Below are 25,285 nucleotides of genomic sequence, written 5' to 3'. Positions count from 1 at the left end.
TTACCCAGGGAAGGGAACCACGTGTACCCAGCAGCCTATATGATAAGGAAACCCTAGGCACTGGACGAGCTACGGAGACCCCTGAGGAAAATGCCAACAAACTAAGAGAGGTATTCGAGATCGTGCGGAGAAATATGGAAAAGGCGTCCCAGGACCAAGCCAGACACTACAATCTGAGAAAGAGGCAATGGTCACCAGCGGTGGGCGACATAGTGTGGGCCAAGGAACATCACCTGTCCAAAGCGGCTGAAGGATTCGCTGCAAAACTAGCCCCGAGGCACGATGGCCCTTACCAGGTTGTAGATTTCGTCTCTCCAGTGATCTGTAAAATTCGCCACACACAGTCGAGGAAAGAAAGGACAGTTCACGTTGGCGAGCTCGAGCAACAACAAAACGAGCAGACAGCAGAAACGTCAGATTGTCTAACGACAGGTACAAGGCGACAGGATTAGGAGTCAGGCCGAAGCGAGAGTCATCCATACGCTACACGGAAAGGACAATCAGGATAGCACAAGGACATGGATAAGGATTTCTCGTTAATCCAGACTGCGAGGCCAAAGGATTATGCGGCAGGCCGAAGCGAGAGTCATCCAAACGCCACGCAGAAAGATCAACCATAAATGTAGGTCACAAGGATACGGGCAACGTGTAGGGATCGAACCGCAAGGCAGCAGGAATCAGCGTCGGGCAGTTGCCAGAGTCAGCCGCGATCACGCCAGGCGGAAGGTACACTTAGAAAACATCACAAGGACACGGGTAACATGTAGGGATCCACCCGCAAGGCAACAGGATTCAGCGTCGGTCAGTTGCCAGAGTCATCCGCGATAACGCCAGGCGGAAGGGACACTTACAAAACGGCACAAGGGTACGGGTAACGTATAGGGATCCACCCGCAAGGCAACAGGATTCAGCGTCGGGCATTTGCCAGATTCATCCGTGGTTATGCCAGGCGGGAAGGACACGGACAAGGTCGACAACAACAATAGCAAAATCACATCACTTTAACAAGGATACCCCAACAATACCCTAAGTGTGCCCAAAGGACACTCGAAGGACACCCTAGGGATAGCCCAACGATACCCTAAGGACACCCCAACAATACCTCTAAGTGTGCCCAAAGGACACCCGAAGGACACCCTTGGGATAACCCAACGATACCCTAAGGATACCCGAAGCACACCCCAACAATACCCCTAAGGATACCCGAAGGATACCCAAAGGACACCCGAAGGATACCCTAGGGATAGACCAACGATACCCCAACGATACCCCAATAGTACTCGAATGACACCCCAAGGATACCCCAATAGTACTCGAAAGACACCTCAAGGATACCCCAATAATGCCCCAAGGATACCTTAAGGATACCACCCACTTGCCCCGAAGGAAGGTGTAGGCCCAAGGACAACTTCCAACGATACTCACCAAGGGTGATCAAGGTAGGGCCTCAAGCAAGTTTGTTACGGAACCGGGAGGTACAACGAACCGCAGCATCCAGAGTGCCACAGTGATCTGAGGGAGTACAACTTGTGGTTTACGAAAAAAGGGGGAAGACGGCACAGTAAAAAGAGCTGTACCGTAAGAGAGCAAGCGCCCCAAAGAAAGGACATAACGGTATTGGGCAAAAGGAAGGCGCGCAACCGAGGTTTCATGTATGGGGAGCCTGGCGACGGTCGAGCATTACAATTCAGGAAACCAAGATGAGCACACGCGTCACCAGATCCGAACCGCGCAGGAGGATGGCGGCCCTACAGGAACCTCGCCCGGAGCAAGGATGGTCGGAGACCCGGCCTACCCGAGCTCCGCGGGGGGCCCTGGAGCGGACCCGCGACGAGGACTCCGAACCAGAACCCGCGGTGAGCTCCGACAGCGACGTGGAGGTGGTCGGCGATCCCGTCGTCGAAGAAAGAGAGTGGCGGCTCCGGAAAGCGGCGGCGGGCGATCGGATACCGCGCGGGACGACGGACGTCGGAGGAGCGGAACTCCCGAGGGGCCACGCAGAAGATGTCTGTCGGGCCACCGAAGAGACTCGGAAACGGTTCCGGGACCGGGAGCCGTCGGACGAGGAGCAGCAGCGGTCGACGGAGGAGGAGGCGCGATGGCAGATCCGGCTGAAGCAGGACCACGAAGCGGCGGCGGCGCGATGGCATGCCCGTCTGCGAGAGGCGGAGGAAGAGGAGCGACGTCTGTGGGAGGCACCGGTGGAGGACTCGTGGGAAGTTCCACTCACCCCCAGGTACGCGGCCGAGGAGCCCAGCCCGAGGAGCGAGGATGGGGACGAGCCATGCGCGCCATCCCCTCCGCGGTGGTTGCCGGAGGTGCCACCCACTCTCCGCTACGAGGGGGAGTGGCTCACGGACGAAGCCCGAGACGGCGACGGAGGAGCCCCGTTGGACACGCCGACGGGGAGGCCAGCCCGGCCACCCACGCCGCGATACACCGAGCCACAGCGACCGGAGGAATAAACGCAAACTGAGTAATCGACCGCGCAGCCGACGCCACAACCGCAGGAGGAGGCAGTCCACCAGACACAGGCGGAGGAGCCGTTGGTGATGGTGAAAAAGAAGACAGGCAAGTGGAGACTGTGTGTCGACTTCAGGCAGATCAACGCGAAGTCAGTTAAGGATGCCTACCCAATGCCTCGCATAAACTACATCCTGGACCAACTAAGGAAAGCGCGGTACATCAGCAGTTTGGACCTGAAGGATGGATACTGGCAAATCCCACTGGAAGAGAGTAGCAGGCAATATACGGCACGGTACCAGGCAAAGGTCTGTTTCAGTGGAGGGTAATGCCGTTCGGACTTCACTCGGCGTCGGCAACGTTTCAGCGTGTTTTGGACCAAGTAATTGGCCCCGAGATGTCACCTCACGCATTCGCTTACCAGGATGACATAATAGTGATCGGTCGCACGCTGGAAGAACACAAAAGAAACCTGAGAGAAGTGTTCGGCCGTCTAAAGGAGGCAAACCTGAGGCTGAATCCAGAAAAATGCCAATTCCTCAAAAAAGAACTGATTTACCTGGGACATCGTGTGACAAGCGAGGGAATAGGAACAGATCCAGAAAAAGTAGCCGCCATCGCCGAACTGGAACCACCATCGACCGCCAAAGAACTTCGGCAATACCTAGGAGTAGCGTCGTGGTACCGCCGATTTTTACCAGATTTTTCCAGAATCGTCAAACCCCTGAATGACCTGCTGCGCAAAGGCAGTAAGTGGGAGTGGACACCAGAGCACCAGATGGCGTTTGAAGAAGTAAAGGCAAGACTCGTGGCAGATCCAGTGCTAGCATGCCCGGACTTCAATAGAACTTGCATCCTGCAAACAGACGCCAGCGACTACGGCATCGGAGCAATACTGACCCAGGACACCGAAAAGGGCGAAAGAGGAATCTCCTATTCGAGCCGAACACTGAACGGCGCGGAGAAGAACTATTCAACAACGGAGAAGGAGTGCTTGGCGATCGTCTGGGCGATCCGGAAGCTCAGGCCATATCTGGAAGGTTACGACTTTAAGGTAGTAACCGACCACATGGCCCTGAAGTGGCTCAACAGCATCGAGAGCCCTTCAGGAAGGATCGCCAGATGGGCCCTGGAGCTACAACAATACGACTTTAAGATAGCGTACAGAAAGGGTCAGCTAAACGTGGTGCCCGACGCATAATCAAGACAACCACTACCAGAGACGCTACGAGGAGTAAAAGAGGCGTCGGCAACAATAACTTCAGGAGGGTGCAGCTGGATCAAGGACATGGGCGAAAAGATAAGGACCCAACCGCAGAAGTACCCGGAGTATGTTATGGATTGTGAGACACTGTACAGAAACATACCTCACCGAGCAGGCAGTGAAGACGTCGCGTCATGGAAGATGTGCGTCCCAAAGTCGCTACGAGAAACAGTGTTGAGGGAAAACCACGACGCACCGTCTGCGGGACACGTAGGAAGCCGGAGGACAATTGCACGGTTGGCAGCCCGATACTACTGGCCAGGCACGCATAGAGACGCCCGAGCCCACGTACGAAAATGCGAGATTTGCATGCTGTTTAAGCCCAATCAGATGCAGGCGACCGGGAAGATGTTGACCCAAGTGCCGGAGGAACCATGGGCCACGGTACGTGCAGACTTCGTTGGACCCCTACCAAGATCCAAGCACGGGAACCGAATGCTGCTGGTTATGATAGACAGGTTTTCGAAATGGACGGAACTGGTGCCCCTACGCAGTGCGACAGCAGTTTCGCTCAAGAAGGCGTTTAGGGAGCGCATAATCGCAAGGTACGGGGTCCCGAAGGTGGTCATAACGGAAAATGGAGTACAGTTTGCAAGCCGAATTTTTAAGACCACGATTGCGCAGCTCGCAGGGCAAGACCAGAGAAACTGGGACGATACGTGGCCGGAGATTATGCTAGCAGTGAACACGAGCACATCGGAATCCACCTGCCATACACCGGCGTTTCTTACCCAGGGAAGGGAACCACGTGTACCCAGCAGCCTATATGATAAGGAAACCCTAGGCACTGGACGAGCTACGGAGACCCCTGAGGAAAATGCCAACAAACTAAGAGAGGTATTCGAGATCGTGCGGAGAAATATGGAAAAGGCGTCCCAGGACCAAGCCAGACACTACAATCTGAGAAAGAGGCAATGGTCACCAGCGGTGGGCGACATAGTGTGGGCCAAGGAACATCACCTGTCCAAAGCGGCTGAAGGATTCGCTGCAAAACTAGCCCCGAGGCACGATGGCCCTTACCAGGTTGTAGATTTCGTCTCTCCAGTGATCTGTAAAATTCGCCACACACAGTCGAGGAAAGAAAGGACAGTTCACGTTGGCGAGCTCGAGCAACAACAAAACGAGCAGACAGCAGAAACGTCAGATTGTCTAACGACAGGTACAAGGCGACAGGATTAGGAGTCAGGCCGAAGCGAGAGTCATCCATACGCTACACGGAAAGGACAATCAGGATAGCACAAGGACATGGATAAGGATTTCTCGTTAATCCAGACTGCGAGGCCAAAGGATTATGCGGCAGGCCGAAGCGAGAGTCATCCAAACGCCACGCAGAAAGATCAACCATAAATGTAGGTCACAAGGATACGGGCAACGTGTAGGGATCGAACCGCAAGGCAGCAGGAATCAGCGTCGGGCAGTTGCCAGAGTCAGCCGCGATCACGCCAGGCGGAAGGTACACTTAGAAAACATCACAAGGACACGGGTAACATGTAGGGATCCACCCGCAAGGCAACAGGATTCAGCGTCGGTCAGTTGCCAGAGTCATCCGCGATAACGCCAGGCGGAAGGGACACTTACAAAACGGCACAAGGGTACGGGTAACGTATAGGGATCCACCCGCAAGGCAACAGGATTCAGCGTCGGGCATTTGCCAGAGTCATCCGTGGTTATGCCAGGCGGGAAGGACACGGACAAGGTCGACAACAACAATAGCAAAATCACATCACTTTAACAAGGATACCCCAACAATACCCTAAGTGTGCCCAAAGGACACTCGAAGGACACCCTAGGGATAGCCCAACGATACCCTAAGGACACCCCAACAATACCTCTAAGTGTGCCCAAAGGACACCCGAAGGACACCCTTGGGATAACCCAACGATACCCTAAGGATACCCGAAGCACACCCCAACAATACCCCTAAGGATACCCGAAGGATACCCAAAGGACACCCGAAGGATACCCTAGGGATAGACCAACGATACCCCAACGATACCCCAATAGTACTCGAATGACACCCCAAGGATACCCCAATAGTACTCGAAAGACACCTCAAGGATACCCCAATAATGCCCCAAGGATACCTTAAGGATACCACCCACTTGCCCCGAAGGAAGGTGTAGGCCCAAGGACAACTTCCAACGATACTCACCAAGGGTGATCAAGGTAGGGCCTCAAGCAAGTTTGTTACGGAACCGGGAGGTACAACGAACCGCAGCATCCAGAGTGCCACAGTGATCTGAGGGAGTACAACTTGTGGTTTACGAAAAAAGGGGGAAGACGGCACAGTAAAAAGAGCTGTACCGTAAGAGAGCAAGCGCCCCAAAGAAAGGACATAACGGTATTGGGCAAAAGGAAGGCGCGCAACCGAGGTTTCATGTATGGGGAGCCTGGCGACGGTCGAGCATTACAATTCAGGAAACCAAGATGAGCACACGCGTCACCAGATCCGAACCGCGCAGGAGGATGGCGGCCCTACAGGAACCTCGCCCGGAGCAAGGATGGTCGGAGACCCGGCCTACCCGAGCTCCGCGGGGGGCCCTGGAGCGGACCCGCGACGAGGACTCCGAACCAGAACCCGCGGTGAGCTCCGACAGCGACGTGGAGGTGGTCGGCGATCCCGTCGTCGAAGAAAGAGAGTGGCGGCTCCGGAAAGCGGCGGCGGGCGATCGGATACCGCGCGGGACGACGGACGTCGGAGGAGCGGAACTCCCGAGGGGCCACGCAGAAGATGTCTGTCGGGCCACCGAAGAGACTCGGAAACGGTTCCGGGACCGGGAGCCGTCGGACGAGGAGCAGCAGCGGTCGACGGAGGAGGAGGCGCGATGGCAGATCCGGCTGAAGCAGGACCACGAAGCGGCGGCGGCGCGATGGCATGCCCGTCTGCGAGAGGCGGAGGAAGAGGAGCGACGTCTGTGGGAGGCACCGGTGGAGGACTCGTGGGAAGTTCCACTCACCCCCAGGTACGCGGCCGAGGAGCCCAGCCCGAGGAGCGAGGATGGGGACGAGCCATGCGCGCCATCCCCTCCGCGGTGGTTGCCGGAGGTGCCACCCACTCTCCGCTACGAGGGGGAGTGGCTCACGGACGAAGCCCGAGACGGCGACGGAGGAGCCCCGTTGGACACGCCGACGGGGAGGCCGGCCCGGCCACCCACGCCGCGATACACCGAGCCACAGCGACCGGAGGAATAAACGCAAACTGAGTAATCGACCGCGCAGCCGACGCCACAACCGCAGGAGGAGGCAGTCCACCAGACACAGGCGGAGGAGCCGTTGGTGGTGCGGACGGAGGTACCGGCCGCGCACGTGAGCCACAGCACGCGGGCGTTCGTGGCCGAGGGCGTGCAGTGGCGACAGCAGACGCTGGTATGGACGTGGCCCGAAGGGCCCGCGGCGGTACCGACGAAGGATTTTTTTTTTTTTTTTGTTTGTTAGTGGTGGTTTAAAGCATCGAAAGCCAACTCGGAGCTGAACTAGCTTGCCGAAGTCTGGGACTCTAACCCAGTAAAAACTCCACCCCCTCCCCGCCTCCCCGGCGGTACTGCCGTTAGGTATTACTTCGCCGGGGGGGGAATGCCCTTAGGGCTCTCTAGGATTCTATCCTATTGGAATTTCGCAGTCTTTCTGCGATGCGCAGTTTTTTGAGTACTATTGTGGCCATGTTGCAAATCGCAGACCAATTTACTTCTGATTCAAGCATAATGTCCACCAGGTTACAAGCGGCTGGCGTCCTCCCAACTCTTATGCTCAGATCTCTTCGTTCATTTTCGAATCTCGGACAGACAAAAAACACGTGTTCTGCGTCTTCATTATCCGACTCGCAGAGTGGGCAGTGCGGATAACGTTCATGCTTAAACCTATTCAGATAGTATTTAAAGCATCCATGTCCCGTCAACAGTTGCGTTAAGTAGTAGTCCACATGTCCATGCTTCCGTCCCAGCCATCTCTGCAGTTCTGGGATAAGCTTATACGTCCATCGTCCTTTGCTACTATTTACCCACCTCTCTTGCCACTTAGCAATGGTGAGTTCTCTGCACCTTTTCCGTACGGATTCTGCAGTTGCGACCCCTGTGCTGCCCGCGCGGATGTTAGCTGATTCCACTGCCAGCAGATCAATCGGTATGCCTCCCGATATTACCAGCGCCGCGTCATGGGATACCGTGCGGAACGCACAGCATACCCGTAGTGCACACAATCTCTGCACGGAGTCGCCGTCTTGCATATAACTTCCATTTTTTGTGGCTCGAGCCCATATGGGAGCAGCGTACATCAGCGTCGATGTGACAGCACTAACCAGTAATCTACGTCCTGGTTGCCTTGGTCCCCGAGTGTTCGCCATAATTCGCGATATCGCGGCCGCGGTCCTACTTGCCTTGCCACTAGCGTACCCTAGGGATAGACCAACGATACCCCAACGATACCCCAATAGTACTCGAATGACACCCCAAGGATACCCCAATAGTACTCGAAAGACACCTCAAGGATACCCCAATAATGCCCCAAGGATACCTTAAGGATACCACCCACTTGCCCCGAAGGAAGGTGTAGGCCCAAGGACAACTTCCAACGATACTCACCAAGGGTGATCAAGGTAGGGCCTCAAGCAAGTTTGTTACGGAACCGGGAGGTACAACGAACCGCAGCATCCAGAGTGCCACAGTGATCTGAGGGAGTACAACTTGTGGTTTACGAAAAAAGGGGGAAGACAGCACAGTAAAAAGAGCTGTACCGTAAGAGAGCAAGCGCCCCAAAGAAAGGACATAACGGTATTGGGCAAAAGGAAGGCGCGCAACCGAGGTTTCATGTATGGGGAGCCTGGCGACGGTCGAGCATTACAATTCAGGAAACCAAGATGAGCACACGCGTCACCAGATCCGAACCGCGCAGGAGGATGGCGGCCCTACAGGAACCTCGCCCGGAGCAAGGATGGTCGGAGACCCGGCCTACCCGAGCTCCGCGGGGGGCCCTGGAGCGGACCCGCGACGAGGACTCCGAACCAGAACCCGCGGTGAGCTCCGACAGCAACGTGGAGGTGGTCGGCGATCCCGTCGTCGAAGAAAGAGAGTGGCGGCTCCGGAAAGCGGCGGCGGGCGATCGGATACCGCGCGGGACGACGGACGTCGGAGGAGCGGAACTCCCGAGGGGCCACGCAGAAGATGTCTGTCGGGCCACCGAAGAGACTCGGAAACGGTTCCGGGACCGGGAGCCGTCGGACGAGGAGCAGCAGCGGTCGACGGAGGAGGAGGCGCGATGGCAGATCCGGCTGAAGCAGGACCACGAAGCGGCGGCGGCGCGATGGCATGCCCGTCTGCGAGAGGCGGAGGAAGAGGAGCGACGTCTGTGGGAGGCACCGGTGGAGGACTCGTGGGAAGTTCCACTCACCCCCAGGTACGCGGCCGAGGAGCCCAGCCCGAGGAGCGAGGATGGGGACGAGCCATGCGCGCCATCCCCTCCGCGGTGGTTGCCGGAGGTGCCACCCACTCTCCGCTACGAGGGGGAGTGGCTCACGGACGAAGCCCGAGACGGCGACGGAGGAGCCCCGTTGGACACGCCGACGGGGAGGCCGGCCCGGCCACCCACGCCGCGATACACCGAGCCACAGCGACCGGAGGAATAAACGCAAACTGAGTAATCGACCGCGCAGCCGACGCCACAACCGCAGGAGGAGGCAGTCCACCAGACACAGGCGGAGGAGCCGTTGGTGGTGCGGACGGAGGTACCGGCCGCGCACGTGAGCCACAGCACGCGGGCGTTCGTGGCCGAGGGCGTGCAGTGGCGACAGCAGACGCTGGTATGGACGTGGCCCGAAGGGCCCGCGACGGTACCGACGAAGGATTTTTTTTTTTTTTTTGTGTGTTAGTGGTGGTTTAAAGCATCGAAAGCCAACTCGGAGCTGAACTAGCTTGCCGAAGTCTGGGACTCTAACCCAGTAAAAACTCCACCCCCTCCCCGCCTCCCCGGCGGTACTGCCGTTAGGTATTACTTCGCCGGGGGGGGAATGCCCTTAGGGCTCTCTAGGATTCTATCCTATTGGAATTTCGCAGTCTTTCTGCGATGCGCAGTTTTTTGAGTACTATTGTGGCCATGTTGCAAATCGCAGACCAATTTACTTCTGATTCAAGCATAATGTCCACCAGGTTACAAGCGGCTGGCGTCCTCCCAACTCTTATGCTCAGATCTCTTCGTTCATTTTCGAATCTCGGACAGACAAAAAACACGTGTTCTGCGTCTTCATTATCCGACTCGCAGAGTGGGCAGTGCGGATAACGTTCATGCTTAAACCTATTCAGATAGTATTTAAAGCATCCATGTCCCGTCAACAGTTGCGTTAAGTAGTAGTCCACATGTCCATGCTTCCGTCCCAGCCATCTCTGCAGTTCTGGGATAAGCTTATACGTCCATCGTCCTTTGCTACTATTTACCCACCTCTCTTGCCACTTAGCAATGGTGAGTTCTCTGCACCTTTTCCGTACGGATTCTGCAGTTGCGACCCCTGTGCTGCCCGCGCGGATGTTAGCTGATTCCACTGCCAGCAGATCAATCGGTATGCCTCCCGATATTACCAGCGCCGCGCCATGGGATACCGTGCGGAACGCACAGCATACCCGTAGTGCACACAATCTCTGCACGGAGTCGCCGTCTTGCATATAACTTCCATTTTTTGTGGCTCGAGCCCATATGGGAGCAGCGTACATCAGCGTCGATGTGACAGCACTAACAAGTAATCTACGTCCTGGTTGCCTTGGTCCCCGAGTGTTCGCCATAATTCGCGATATCGCGGCCGCGGTCCTACTTGCCTTGCCACTAGCGTACGCTAGATGTTCTTTGAAAGAAAGCCGGTGGTCGATCATGACGCCCAAGTATTTTAGGCTTGGACGCGATGTAATTGTGGCTTCTCCAATTTTGATAGTAGCTGCCTCCACTTTCTGCCTGCTACTTATCAGGACTGCTTCAGTCTTGTGCGCTGCCAAGGCGAGTCCCTTGGAGTCGAGCCATGCGCTTGCTCGTTTCCCCGCTTCATTGCAGATTCCTTCCGCATCTGGGAGTTTCTTTGCCGTAACCACTATGGCCACGTCATCCGCGAAACCAATGAGTCGTGCCCCTTCGGGCATCGTGATCCTAAGTATCCCATCGTACATGACATTCCATAACAAAGGGCCTAGGACTGATCCTTGGGGAACTCCCCCGGTGACCCTGTGGGTCGATTGCCCGGAATCAGTATCGTACAGGAGCAGGCGGCCTTCAAAGTAGCTCGCTATTACTCTCTGTATATACACTGGTACATTTAAGTTGCTCAGTGCATTTAGTGTGTGGTGCCAGCTGGCGGAGTTGAAAGCGTTTTTTACATCCAACGTTGCCGCTAAGCAGTACTGCTTAGTGCCGTACAACCACCTTTTCATGGCTTTATCTGCGATTTTAGTATTTGCTTTTATGGGAATTTTGAGAACTTTATTCGGGATTCCATCTGGTCCCGGTGCCTTGTCGTCCAGTATTGTCTTCAATACCTGGAGGACTTCTTCGGCACTTGTGAGCTTTATGCTCGCCCTGGTCACGATCAGTGAGGTCCGCGCCATACCTTCTTGCTCTGGGAATAGTGTTTCCACGATCCTTTTTAGGCTGACTGGGCATGTCGGTGATGGCCGACTAAATACCCGCAGCCGTTTTGTGACGAGTTTATATGCGAAGCCCAATGGGTTGGAGTCTATTTCCTCGCAGATATTGTTAAAGCACCTGCGTTTGCTCTCTTTTATATTTTTTTCCAGGGCTCTTCTCTTTTCCCTGAAGTATATTTGGAGTGCCTCAAATTCGGGCCTTCCTCTTGAGCGTTGGTATGCGCGTCTTGCCCTGTGGCAGTCTTTCCTGGCTTCCGCAATGGATTGGATTCACCAGTATGCAGGTCTTCTTCTTGATGGGTTTTTCCCTCTTCTCTGCATAGATGCATCACAGGCTACCTTGGTGTACTCTGCGATGTGGTTTGCCCTTTCTTCAGCTGAGCCGCTTGTGGAGAGGTCCTCGAACAACATCTGTACCATGTCCACGTCTAGCGTTTCTATTTTGTACCCTGGCACGGTCTTAGGGACTCGTGGTGGGCCACTTCTAGAATTTATCGTGCAGATTATTGCTGCATGGTCACTACCCGTGTAGGTGTCACTAACCTCCCAGCTGGAGCCCGAGGCCAATCCAGTGTTCACAAATGTGAGGTCTATGATAGCACTGGTGCCGGCTCTTGAAAAAGTCGGTTTTGTTCCAGAGTTCAGCAGCACTAGGTCAAGTGCGGAGAAGCTCTCAAGTAGCGCCTTTCCCCTCGCGTTGGTTCGGGGGGAGCCCCACTCCGTAGCCCAGGCATTAAAGTCCCCGGCAATTACGGCGGGGCGATTTTCCCTGGCGTCTTCTGCAATCTCTTCGAGCGCAGATGTTGCCTGGGGGAGGCTAAGGCTTGGCGGCAGGTAACAGCTATAGAAAGCTAGACCATTCACTTGGGCCCTAGCGAAGCAATTTCCGCATTTTTTCTTGCTAATCTGTCGCCTTGGATTACCGCAGCTCCATATTGCCGATTTTTTGCTATTATTTGTTACCCATTCTCCGGAATTTTTATTCCTGTATTGCTCGCTTATGAGTGCCATGTCTACGTTTTTCTCGATGACATTTTGCTCTAGCAACGATTGGGCAACCTCGCAATGGTTTAGGTTAATCTGAAGGAACTTCATTTACCCCTAAGCCCTTGCATAGCCCTCCTGAAGTACGGGCATTTCCCACTCATTGTTGGGTGATCGCAATCTTTCTCCTTTTTGCGTTTGCATAGCATGCAGCAGGCCTTTGCTTTGCAGCCTCTGGCTTGGTGCTCCTTTGCGCCACAGTTGTAGCAGCATTTTGAGCAGTCCTCCTGGACCCTGCAATTCCCTGCTACATGGTTAAACTCCATACATTTAAAACACCTTTTAGGTGTTTGCTTTGGGCGGACTCTACACCAGGTCCATCCCAGCCTTATTTTGCCCTTCTCCAAGAGTCGCCTCCCTATGTCGGGCATAACTCTTAGTGTGGCGGTTTGGGTGCCTCCGTATGCCACCCTTAGGTTTACCACCGCGGACTCTGGCAGTTCCACATCAAATTGTGATTGAACCGCACATAAGATGTCTGCTTTGTCGGTGGTCTCATCGATGTCTTTTACCTCGATCAGCATTGTCTCAGTCAGCGCTCTGACGTCGACATTGTTGCCCAGGACAGCCTTCATTGTGGTCTGAAGCTCTACGGTTTTAGGGTCAGAGACCTTGTTTAGAATCACTAGGAGTTCCCCCTTTGCTGTTCGCCTAACGGCCTGCACTGCTTGTCCTAGCTCCTTAAGCTGTGGTTCAGCCTTAACCTTTTTAAGGATGTCGGCATAGGACCCTCCAGCGGAGGCTGCGGTGACTATCGTGTCGTTCCGTGGCGGTCGCACCTTGGGCTTCCGGACCTTCTGCTTCACCTGTGTCCACTTTTCTGGCTTCCTCCCAGGTTTTTGGGGCTTGCTGGTGCTAACTGTCCCAGCATGTTTCCCTTTCTTTACACCTTGACTGGCATCACTTGCCGGTGCCTTATGCATCGCCTTTTTCGCTGGTACCGCTAGCGTCATCCCAGTTTCTTGACCCCTGGGTCGCTTGCTGGTGCCGCTCGCGAGCACTTCTGCGCAGGTTTTTTTTGCTATCTCCTTAGCTTTTTCCTGTTCTTCGACTATGCATTGCACAGCCGACAGGACTTCCCTCTGGAGATAGTCGATTTCGTCGACTATATCCCTCATGGGGTTAGTAATGGAACGCTTTCCTTCCATTAGCTTCTTCAGCTCCCTGTCCTTTGAACCCAGGCCCGTCAGCTGCTTCAGCATATCCCCCTGCTCCTCATCTGCAGCTTTTGGGCTGCTTTTATCTCCTGCTGGGGGGGTGCCATGCTGCCTGCCACTGCACTCCACCCTTTTTTCTGGCGATCTCGCCATAACACTGCTTTTTTTAAAAGGGTCAGCTCCCGTGTTGGCCCAGTCAGGTAGACTGGACAAAGGCGTGTGGAAGCCGTCGGCATTAGCCGGCGCCGCCAGGCCTTTGTTTGCCGGCGTGCCTCCACTATTGGTTGGCCCAACCCCTAGGCTAGCGCCAGGGTGTTGTGCCCCCGATCCCCTGCCCGCCATTTCCCCGCCTGGGGAGTTCGATGGTACTGCAGTAAGCTTGGATCTTTACCCGCAGTATCTGCTGTTTTCCGATCGGACTTTAATATTTTTATGAATTATTTAATAAAAGGGATAAGTCTTAGTAATAAGGCTTATGGTTTTTATTTTCTAATTTTTTTTTAAAGAGCCACCCAAAATTCCCTACGTGCTACGGCACGCACTTATTTATGTGCTTGGCCTGCACCCTGTCCGAAGCTTGCTGCTATAGCACCCGCAGCCCCTTTCGCACACTACGATCAGCTGGTCGCGCAAGCGCTTTCCACCACTGATTCAGTGTTTGCAAAAATAGAAAGCGCGAGTGAAAAAATTTGGCAACTGCTAAACAAACAACGAGTGGAAAGTAATAAGAGGCAGAGATGCCTCCCCTCCCTCATCTACGACCGGCCCCTGCCTGGCCGCCAAACCTGTTGGGGATAGATTCCCAAGCTGCTCCTGGATGTCGTCCACGGCCTCCCGTCCACCAGCGGATGTCCAGGTGCGTGTCCCGAGTGCTCCACGCCGGATGGCCGGCTGCGCTTCTGGTTTTAAGCTGAAAACTTCAAGGAATAAACGGAGCGATTTTAGAACGCGTCCGCACTCTCTGCTTTCACAACTCTGTGTACCGACGAAGGAGGAGCCCAGGATATGGGAGGAGGGGGTACCCAAGGTGAATCCTCGAGATCCCCGGACGAGAGGCCGGCAGGATGCGTGGGTCCCTCCGACACCGAGCACGGCCCCGCCAACACCGGCGACAACGGTAACGACAGGGGAGGCGGAATCGCTGGAAAAGGGACCTTGGGTGTGACCCGAGCCACCGGCCACCCAAAGACCTCCGTTGCAGCGACAAACTTCGACGCCCGGAGCTACGCGCCCGCGGCCGCAGTACATGCGGCAGGTATCGGCCCCGGAGGAAGGCGGTTGGCGCGAGAGGCATCCGCGGTCGCAACGGCACGGCGGAAGGGCGGCAGGCGTTGCGTCCTGGTCAGCGAAGGCGGACGACGGTACCGGGTGAGGGTCAGAGTAGCGGGCACCCGGGTGTTCGCGCAGTAAAATAAACGAAAAAAAAAATCAAAGAAAAACACAATGGTTTCCCAAGTAACAAGAGAAGGGGGCACGGGACCAAGAGTTTGATTGGGGATGTGGCTGGAAAAGAACGGGGCATGCATGGGCCACTCCAGCAACCTGAAAGTCAAAGGGTCTTAATACAGGAAGCAGAGACGAACTTCAAGTACTTACCTGCTGTCCCGGTTGCAAAGTGAATGCGAAGTCCTCTCCGCACCCGCTCTCGAGAGCTGCCAATATGGAGTCCGATGCAGCCGACAGAGGACGAGTGAAGGGCGAGAGAGGACGAAAGGAGAGAAAGGGATAAGATGGAAAGGAGTAAAAGAAATGCAAAAAAAAACTTACCTATGAAAATTGCAAAATCACCACGAGCCAGGGAAGGGGGCGCCTCGATAGGCGATCGATTGGCACTGGACGATAGTGCGATCGATGGGCACACGAAAATGGAAAAATCGGCCAAGGTGGAAATATCGCAACGAGCAGGTGGCAACGCCGCACCGTCGGTATCGATATGCGAATAAACATCGATCACGCACGAATGGTGTGACCAGGCGGAGGAAACATGGAAAGGAGTGAGACGCAGCAATGAGCAGCGAGCTGGGGATCGATAGCCCATTAGTATCGATGTCCCAGTGGAAACACGGGAAATGTTGCTACGAGGAGGATGACCAGCGCTGTGGAAACTCAAGGGAGTTAAGAGCGTCGAGGGAGCATCGAGGGAGCAACGAGGGAGCGCCGCGGGAATCACAAGGACTCGAAGGCTAGGACATGCAAGGAAACGCCGGAGAGTAGAAACAAGTTCTAAATGTTTCCTGAAGTAAGGGGGGAATGTGAGGAGTTGAATAACTCCCCACAAATAGAAGCAGCAGCAGATGGCCGGCTGCTTACCAGTTACGCGGCGAATTCGCTTACGAGAAGAAGAAGAAGAAGAGAGTTTGGAGACCAAGGACGGAGAGCGAGAGATTTTGGAGACCAAGCACGGAGATCAGGAGAGAATGGAGACTTCGCGGGCAAGGCAAGAGTGCAGTGTGCAAAAACAGGATAAAGGAACTCCACCGGACTTTGGACTCTCCCGTGAACTTTGGACCGGGAGAGGAAGTGCCACATATCGGCAGTGGAGCGGCACACAGGCGTGCAACAAGCATCACGGGAATCAGCGGGATGGCAGCAGTGGGCAGAGCATCGATTGGAAGCGGTACGTGAAGGACAAGTGGGTCAACCAGGAGTCACGGACTTTGGACCTGGAGTGGAGAGATCCAGCGGGCCGTGCGCAAAAGGGAAATAACGGTTCCCGGAGGCCCTATATAAGGCCGCAGAGCGCTGGCAGCTGGATCAGTCGATCACGAGGAGTCAAACCTTCAAGATCAGTTAAAGAAAATCAGTCAAATCAGTCAAGCAAATAATCTACGAGGGAGCTACAACCAAGCGAGTCGTCGGAAGCAGCGCCGTGGGAAGCACACAAGGAGCAAGATCGCTACGTCGAGACGTTCGGGATTGGGACATCAGGAATCTCCGAATTAAGACACAGGTGGCTGAGTTTTGGAAGGCATCACGCGGCTTTGTCAAGGCGTTTGTTTTCCAACTTTGTCACGACTACGCCCTGGCGAGTCGCCCGGCGGGTCTGTCAGAGACAAGCAAAAGAGTCCTACGACGAAGAACCGTCAGCTTGGGGAGGAAAGTTGTCTGCGACTTAGCGTACCATGCCCGACCAAGCAGGACCTGGCGTGACGGACGAGCGGTAGATCGATTTGTGGTTTCAAGAGGCGGCCGCCTGGAGAGCCCTGCGATTACCGGCGAAGTTCCCGAACAGCAACTCCCCGAGTGCCAGAACGATGAGATACTGGTCAGAAGACAGCACAGAGCACATCGACAGCGACACCAGCAGACATTTCCGGCAGCCACGTTACCATCGCCGCGCGGAGCTCATTGGGAAGCGCAGGAGCGTCGCGGACGTCACGCATTAGGGTGAAGCCGGTTGGAACGTTCGTCTGCGCTAGGCGTAAAGCGAAGTGAACCGCTAGACAGCTTCCTGGCGGCAGAATTGACTGTCAGCGCGAACTGAGCAAGAACCTAGCGGGACAGAGCAAGGGACAGGTATTGCCTCGAAGGGCGTCGGCCTGGAGAGCAAGGCTTGTTCACCCTAGTCTGAGAACGGTGACGCTTCCCTAAGCCTACAAGGCCGAACTCTCTGCGGGTCAAAGGCGCAACAAGCGACCCCGAGGCAGCGCGTCGGCAAGCAAGCAGAGGCCGCCACTACGAGCGTCCCGAGACCCAGGATCCAGAGGAAGACGAGTCAACGCGTCGAGGAGCCAGAAGGAGGAGTGCCAGCAGCCGGCGGAACCAGAGCCAGGAGATATTGAAGCCAGCCCAGCCACACACCCGCTGTACTAATACCACGAGAATAAATCCCACTGTTACCATTTGAACCCCTTTGTTTTCTCACTGATCTAAGGGCAATCACGTCATATAAATTTGGTGGGACGAACACACAATCTTCTGAGCTAGCCGCACGAATCTATATATATATATATATATATATATATTAGCCCAAAACAGATGCAGCTAATACCCGATAATCAGTAGAGACAGAGCCAGAGCCAGAGCCAGAGCCCGAGAGAGAGAGACAACAAAAAAAATGTATAATCTTTATTCCTATATACTATATAGACATACATGCACTTTTACTTTAATCACAATTCTGTAAAAACTAGTCGCTATGCATTTGTCCACAGGGGAAGTATATAATCGCATAATAAAAATTAATAAAATACAAAAAAATGAAAGTAATTATGGTTTTGATATTATATCAAAAAAATTCCCTATCAAATGGAAATTAAATACTCTAGATTTGATCTCGTTATAAACGAAACATTGACTATCAAAGTAAATTTAATTTTTGAACTTAATACCGCATTTGTGGAAGTGATTTGAGAGATGTTACGTGGGCATATTAGTGCCCGAGTCCTGACAAGGACTTGGGCCGAGGGAGAGGCGTCCGATGTTCAGGCACCATTTGCCGGCAAAAGCTACGTCGTAATTGGGTCGTGGGATCTTGGTAAGCCTCTCTCCTCTCCAACATAACGAGAATAAATATTAAAGGTGCCTGGAAAATAATATTAGTCAACAAGTTCGTCAGTCATCAGTCCACACTGCCCAACAAGCTTAGCTGTCGCTTGATCGCAATTCGATCGGGCTGTGTTTTGGCCATATTCCCTCCCCTTCACACATTCGTGTGCCAATGGATCGTCGCGGGCCGCGCAATACGATCCCCTATTGTCAAGGTTGTCCGTCGAAAGTTATGTCATTGTTCTTGACCTACTCCACTCCTCGCGTCAGCACACCCCCTTTGTTAGAGTTCTAGCACACCATGGTTTTGAATTCTTTTTCACATTATAAATTTATTGAATAATATTTATGTCGGTGTGTGCCGGTGTTGAATAACATAAAATTGGTTAATTCATATAGGGATTAAATTAATTGACAATTATTGTATTAGCGGAGAGTATCGATTTGACCACCTGTGAAGGTGCACACATCAGCAAAATGCTGACTATTCACGACTACAAACGTCGCTCAGAGGGCTCTTGCATTTGTCATACAATTACAAGGCTGATACTCGCCGCTGAAAAATTAACATTTAATTATTATGTATAAAAAAGGTATAAAAAGAAAAGTATATCTAAATGATTATATACATGAAACAATTATTATATGTGGATATTATATATTATTACATGTATTCCTAACAGATTAATTCTTTGTCTTAACTAGGAAAGTATTAACATTGCCCAAAAACAAATTCTTATCCAGACGGGAGAGAACAATGACCGTGGGAACGGTAGAGATAATGATAGCTTTTTCGGTCTTATTACAGTGGGCAAGTGGAGAAAAATCTAGACGGAAGGTCTCAATATATAAGTATTCCAATTCATTCACTGTTATTGGTAGGGTCGCTTTTGATAACAAGTATAAAATTCTTACGTTAAATTGTGGATCAGTGTCTATTGTTTTTGCTAAAGCTTCTGATGTAATCATGGTGCACGGATATATATATATATGTATGTATAAGAAAAGGAACCGTGTTCCGACAAACTTACCCTCTTTTTAATCCTGGGCGATGAGATCTCGACGCTCCGGATCCTGGGCTTTGGGAAAATATTATATTGGATATATATATATAAACATACGTGCACCAAAATACGGCTGTTCTTAAGTATATCAATTCACTTAAACACAAAATATATATATATTATGCCACAGGCATGCGACTTCTTCAACGGCTGCTGGAGAGATTCGTCCTCTCTAACTGTTTATCATGATTCGCACTTTGTCTATTGATTCGGTTGGTTTAAATATATTTCAATGCATGTTTGAATGCTTGATTTTCACTTGTTATCCAATTGTATTATTTGAGGATATCGGTCCTTGGTTATGCATGAGTTCACTTTAGCTTTGGTTGGCTCGATTAACACATTTATATTGCATCACTACTTTCTCCGACGTATGCTATTGGTCGCTACGCTCTGAACGGATGGTTCCTACAGCTGAACAAATTTCTGGAGCATGGAGATCACGGATACTGCGTCCAGAAACATCGCAGTATGTCGGATGTCGTCCTTATTGTTGATCTTCTCCACGTTCTTTGATGACAATAGCGGCGCTGGTTCGGCACAAGATTATTTCGAGCTGCAATTGTGTTCTCCTCAAGGACTGTTGGATATGGTGGCTGGTCCTGGTGGCAGAAGACTCCATGGACGACTGCCCCAGGGAAAGTCGCCTTCCCTCGAAGCTGCCGGCTTCCGTCAGTAAGACACCCAAATGGATGCTCTCTCTTTCTCTATTTGTCTAAGGTCTTTTATACCAGACTAGAGCTTTTACTTGGCTGCGAGTATGGATCGGATAAACTAGGTGTTCCCACCTAGAATTACTGTTTCTTGATATCTGCTATCTTGTGAGTAAACGGCCGGATGTTGCCCTTTGCCAGCTACCGGAGTATGGTTACCAATAGGTCGATAGTGGCCGTTGTTCTGGCCACGCGACACCCGAGAAATGCCGAATTGCGTTTTCTTCTGCCTTTACCAGTATGAGTCTGGTTAGTCACATGCACCCCTCCCCCTGGCTAAAGATTCGTCGTTGTTTCTCTATGTGAATCTTTCTATGTGGAGGGCGTACGTAACAGGCTCGAAGTGATCAATGCGGACCGCATGGAATGACTTCGCAAAAGGAATCTGCCTACGACCATCGTTGTTGGTTCCGTGTTTCTTCTCCTTTTTAGGCGCCCATTCACGTGTGGCTTCGACCCACTCCTGTGATCAAGAGTCTCATGTTTTATCGGCTGAGCTGTCCGGGCTGATATCTTCACTGCTGTTGCTTTATGTTAAAGGTTATTCTGTACATTATTATCTTTCTTAAACTTGGTGCATGGAATCTGTGTTTTAATGTTTCCTCTTTTGATCCAACTGACGATCGATTAAAGCATATTTATTAGAAATGGTTTGATTTATATGTTTATAAGGTGTAAGAACTTTTGTACTACTAGAAAAGCTTTGTAGTGCTGGGCATGTTTTTCGCAGTATTTTTTAGCCAGCGATCTACACGGAGACCCTCCTTTTTGAACTCCGCTAACGAAGTTAATGGCGATGTTAGCAACAAGCCGCCCATCCGGGAGTTCATGTTGTCTTTCAAAAGCTCAACAAATTCATCTTCATCGATTTTATGCTTTAGTTTGAAATGCAAGTTGTGCATATCGGAGACGTAACCGCTGAAGGTTTTGTGCTGTCCTTGCTTGCGTTCCATTAGTTCCTTGACTTTCATAAGGTCACTTCCGGTAGTGGAAAACGCTCGTTCCATCTCCTGTGTCAACGAATAGTAGTCAAAATTGTAGTCTCCTGCCTTGTCCTCCATTAGCTGCCAATACCATTTCGTGGCTGCACCTGCCAGCAGAAGATGGAATTCACGAAAGACTTGTTGACGGCTGAGGTCATACAATTCTTGCAGTCGGTCTACGCGGAATAGGAAACTCTCAACTGTCATGCCGCGTCCGCTTCCATCGAACTTTAGGTTCCATCTGTCCAATCTGACATCTTTTGGTCGCGGTCCTTGGAATGATGAGTTCCGATCGATCTCTGGATGCAGTTGGTGACTCGACTCCCTCTCGTTTGTTCTGAATTGCCTGTGTGGGGTGTCCATCCGCCTGGGTGTTCTTAACCGGTGAATCTGGCTATTAAGCATGTCCTGTGTTACCTGTTCCAGAGGCGGGGTCTCTTGGTATCTCAAAAAGCTGTCCGTTGGATTCGGAACAGTACGGGGCGGCGAAGGCAGTCCCTTCTGTTCGGGTCTCCTGGCTGTCGGAGACTGCAATTCTGTTATCTGTGCTTTCAGCGCTTCTATCTGGGCATTCATTCCACGCTGCATTTCGTTGCTTTGCCTCAAGAGCTTCATCAATCTTTGTTCACGTCGCTCGGCAGCCTCTAAGTTGTCCTCCTCGTGCCTCTGAAATTGGGGAAGCATACTTGATCTTCCTTTCGGCGGTCCTAGGGGTAGATTCTCTCCTCCGGCGGCTCCTTCCATTTCAGTGTATTGGTCCAAATTGTTTTCTTCGGACAGGGTATCTACCTGTCCTGGCTGATCCTGTGCGCACTCCCACGGCTCTCTTTCAGGTGAATCTCCTAGCCTTGGCGCGCCCGCACTGCGGGGTTGGTGACTTTCACCGCGCGTTGTTGCCCGGGTCACTCTTCCGGTACTGGGTTGGAATCGGACCTTCTTCTTGGCCCCCTTCATTTATGCGATTGGTATAAAAGCTTTACGTGATTCTTTTCCCGCCAGTCGTCGGAAAACAAGTTGTTTGACCGATCATTCTCGGGCTCCACAACCGTCTCCTATTTCTCTGGACTCGAACCAAGCAAACGACCTGACCAACTAGCCTAATACGTTGTGGGGCGTCGGCCAGAGAAACTAAAAATCGTCCACCGCCCAAATATGTCAAGGGAAACAGCAAAGACTCGAACCAAGCAAACGACCGGACCAATGCCTAGTACGTTGTAGGGCGTCGGCTTTGCGTTTCCTGTCAGTTCCCCCACCCCCATTCTGTCCTGGATCGACAAACGAACAGTAGATCCGCACCGCAACTGCTAAATGCGTTACCGTAATGCTTGCGCTCCTGCTCTTTCTGGACTCGAACCAATCAAACGACCGGACAAATGCCTAGTACGTCGTGGGGCGTCGGCCAGAAAGCACCTATAAATTGTATTTACGTTAATTTCAACAAATAGTCGGTCGGCACTTAGTTGTAGGTATAGTATTATAGAAAGGATAACTCATAGTTCTTGTTTTAAGGAAATTCTGGTAAATTTGTCCATGAACAAAACTGGGAATTTCTAATGTTACAAATCATTTCAAAGTCAGGCCTCTATTCTGCGACAAAGTTCTGATTGAGTGGCCACTCAACACTGACAGTCACAGAAGTTGGGGACTTTACGGTTATTAATTTAAAGACAAAAACAAATAAGTAGGTGCATATTTAAAATTATTTAAGTTCCCTGCTCTATAAAACAGTCATGTTACTCATGGCAAACAAAGATGAAAGCTTTGCCATCCCTAGGTACATCCACTCCGATACCGCAGGCATCGAGATTGTGGACCCTGGTAAAATTCCTTAAGGAATATGAAATGTCCTAGCGTTGGGCGCCAATTCTGTTACGTGGGCATATTAGTGCCCGAGTCCTGACAAGGACTTGGGCCGAGGGAGAGGCGTCCGATGTTCAGGCACCATTTGCCGGCATAAGCTACGTCGTATTTGGGTCGTGGGATCTTGGTAAGCCTCTCTCCTCTCCAACATAACGAGAATAAATATTAAAGGTGCCTGGAAAATAATATTAGTCAACAAGTTCGTCAGTCATCAGTCCACACTGCCCAACAAGCTTAGCTGTCGCTTGAGCGCAATACGATCGGGCTGTGTTTTGGCCATATTCCCTCCCCTTCACACATTCGTGTGCCAATGGATCGTCGCGGGCCGCGCAATACGATCCCCTATTGTCAAGGTTGTCCGTCGAAAGTTATGTCATTGTTCTTGACCTACTCCACTCCTCGCGTCAGCACACCCCCTTTGTTAGAGTTCTAGCACACCATGGTTTTGAATTCTTTTTCACATTATAAATTTATTGAATAATATTTATGTCGGTGTGTGCCGGTGTTGAATAACATAATATTGGTTAATTCATATAGGGATTAAATTAATTGACAATTATTGTATTAGCGGAGAGTATCGATTTGACCACCTGTGAAGGTGCACACATCAGCAAAATGCTGACTATTCACGACTACAAACGTCGCTCAGAGGGCTCTTGCAATTGTCATACAATTACAAGGCTGATACTCGCCGCTGAAAAATTAACATTTAATTATTATGTATAAAAAAAGGTATAAAAAGAAAAGTATATCTAAATGATTATATACATGAAACAATTATTATATGTGGATATTATATATTATTACATGTATTCCTAACAGATTAATTCTTTGTCTTAACTAGGAAAGTATGAACATTGCCCAAAAACAAACTCTTATCCAGACGGGAGAGAACAATGACCGTGGGAACGGTAGAGATAATGATAGCTTTTTCGGTCTTATTACAGTGGGCAAGTGGAGAAAAATCTAGACGGAAGGTCTCAATATATAAGTATTCCAATTCATTCACTGTTATTGGTAGGGTCGCTTTTGATAACAAGTATAAAATTCTTACGTTAAATTGTGGATCAGTGTCTATTGTTTTTGCTAAAGCTTCTGATGTAATCATGGTGCACGGATATATATATATATGTATGTATAAGAAAAGGAACCGTGTTCCGACAAACTTACCCTCTTTTTAATCCTGGGCGATGAGATCTCGACGCTCCGGATCCTGGGCTTTGGGAAAATATTATATTGGATATATATATAAAAATATACGTGCACCAAAATACGGCTGTTCTTAAGTATATCAATTCACTTAAACACAATATATATATATATTATGCCACAGGCATGCGACTTCTTCAACGGCTGGTGGAGAGATTCGTCCTCTCTAACTGTTTATCATGATTCGCACTTTGTCTATTGATTCGGTTGGTTTAAATATATTTCAATGCATGTTTGAATGCTTGATTTTCACTTGTTATCCAATTGTATTATTTGAGGATATTGGTCCTTGGTTATGCATGAGTTCACTTTAGCTTTGGTTGGCTCGATTAACACATTTATATTGCATCACTACTTTCTCCGACGTATGCTATTGGTCGCTACGCTCTGAACGGATGGTTCCTACAGCTGAACAAATTTCTGGAGCATGGAGATCACGGATACTGCGTCCACAAACATCGCAGTATGTCGGATGTCGTCCTTATTGTTGATCTCCACGTTTTTTGATGACAATAGCGGCGCTGGTTCGGCACAAGATTATTTCGAGCTGCAATTGTGTTCTCCTCAAGGACTGTTGGATATGGTGGCTGGTCCTGGTGGCAGAAGACTCCATGGACGACTGCCCCAGGGAAAGTCGCCTTCCCTCGAAGCTGCCGGCTTCCGTCAGTAAGACACCCAAATGGATGCTCTCTCTTTCTCTATTTGTCTAAGGTCTTTTATACCAGACTAGAGCTTTTACTTGGCTGCGAGTATGGATCGGATAAACTAGGTGTTCCCACCTAGAATTACTGTTTCTTGATATCTGCTATCTTGTGAGTAAACGGCCGGATGTTGCCCTTTGCCAGCTACCGGAGTATGGTTACCAATAGGTCGATAGTGGCCGTTGTTCTGGCCACGCGACACCCGAGAAATGCCGAATTGCGTTTTCTTCTGCCTTTACCAGTATGAGTCTGGTTAGTCACATGCACCCCTCCCCCTGGCTAAAGATTCGTCGTTGTTTCTCTATGTGAATCTTTCTATGTGGAGGGCGTACGTAACAGAGAACAGCAAAAATAAACATGATAATAGATTTAAACGAGATTTGGTACTATACGAGCGAATGCCTCATTCTTTCCCCACGGTCGATGAGGCAGTTAAACGCCGAGAGTTAATTAGAAAAGAAGAGGATATTTGTGGAATAATTGATGCGCCCACTGTGGTTTGTAGATATTTCAAATTAAGATACTTGAGAAGTATTGTTAATATTCGATGCAGTTATCATAGCGATTTCAAAAATAAAACATTACGAATTTATTTCCACCACTATAATGCTGTAAGCAACTCCAGCCTGGTAGAGAAAAATTATTTGCTTGAACGAGACTTTACCAACGATGAGTAAGATAATAATGAACCCAACCCCACCAGCCTTCAGTTAGTGAGACACATCG

The 25,285-nt window shown here is 51.2% G+C and overlaps 1 protein-coding gene across 1 annotated transcript; it reads left to right on the top strand.

The window, feature by feature from the left end:
• Positions 1 to 8,579: 8,579 nt before the first annotated feature.
• Positions 8,580 to 9,344, top strand: LOC139355057 (brevican core protein-like). The gene has a single exon (XM_070999367.1). It carries the CDS (start codon positions 8,580 to 8,582, stop codon positions 9,342 to 9,344), a length of 765 nt encoding a protein of 254 aa, XP_070855468.1.
• Positions 9,345 to 25,285: the final 15,941 nt, after the last annotated feature.

The sequence above is a fragment of the Drosophila suzukii genome, unplaced genomic scaffold (genome assembly GCF_043229965.1).
Source record: "Drosophila suzukii unplaced genomic scaffold, CBGP_Dsuzu_IsoJpt1.0 scf_7, whole genome shotgun sequence".
Taxonomy (NCBI): Eukaryota; Metazoa; Arthropoda; class Insecta; order Diptera; family Drosophilidae; genus Drosophila; species Drosophila suzukii.
The sequence above is the reverse complement of the archived record's forward strand: the minus strand, read 5'-3'. Positions and strand labels throughout refer to the sequence as shown.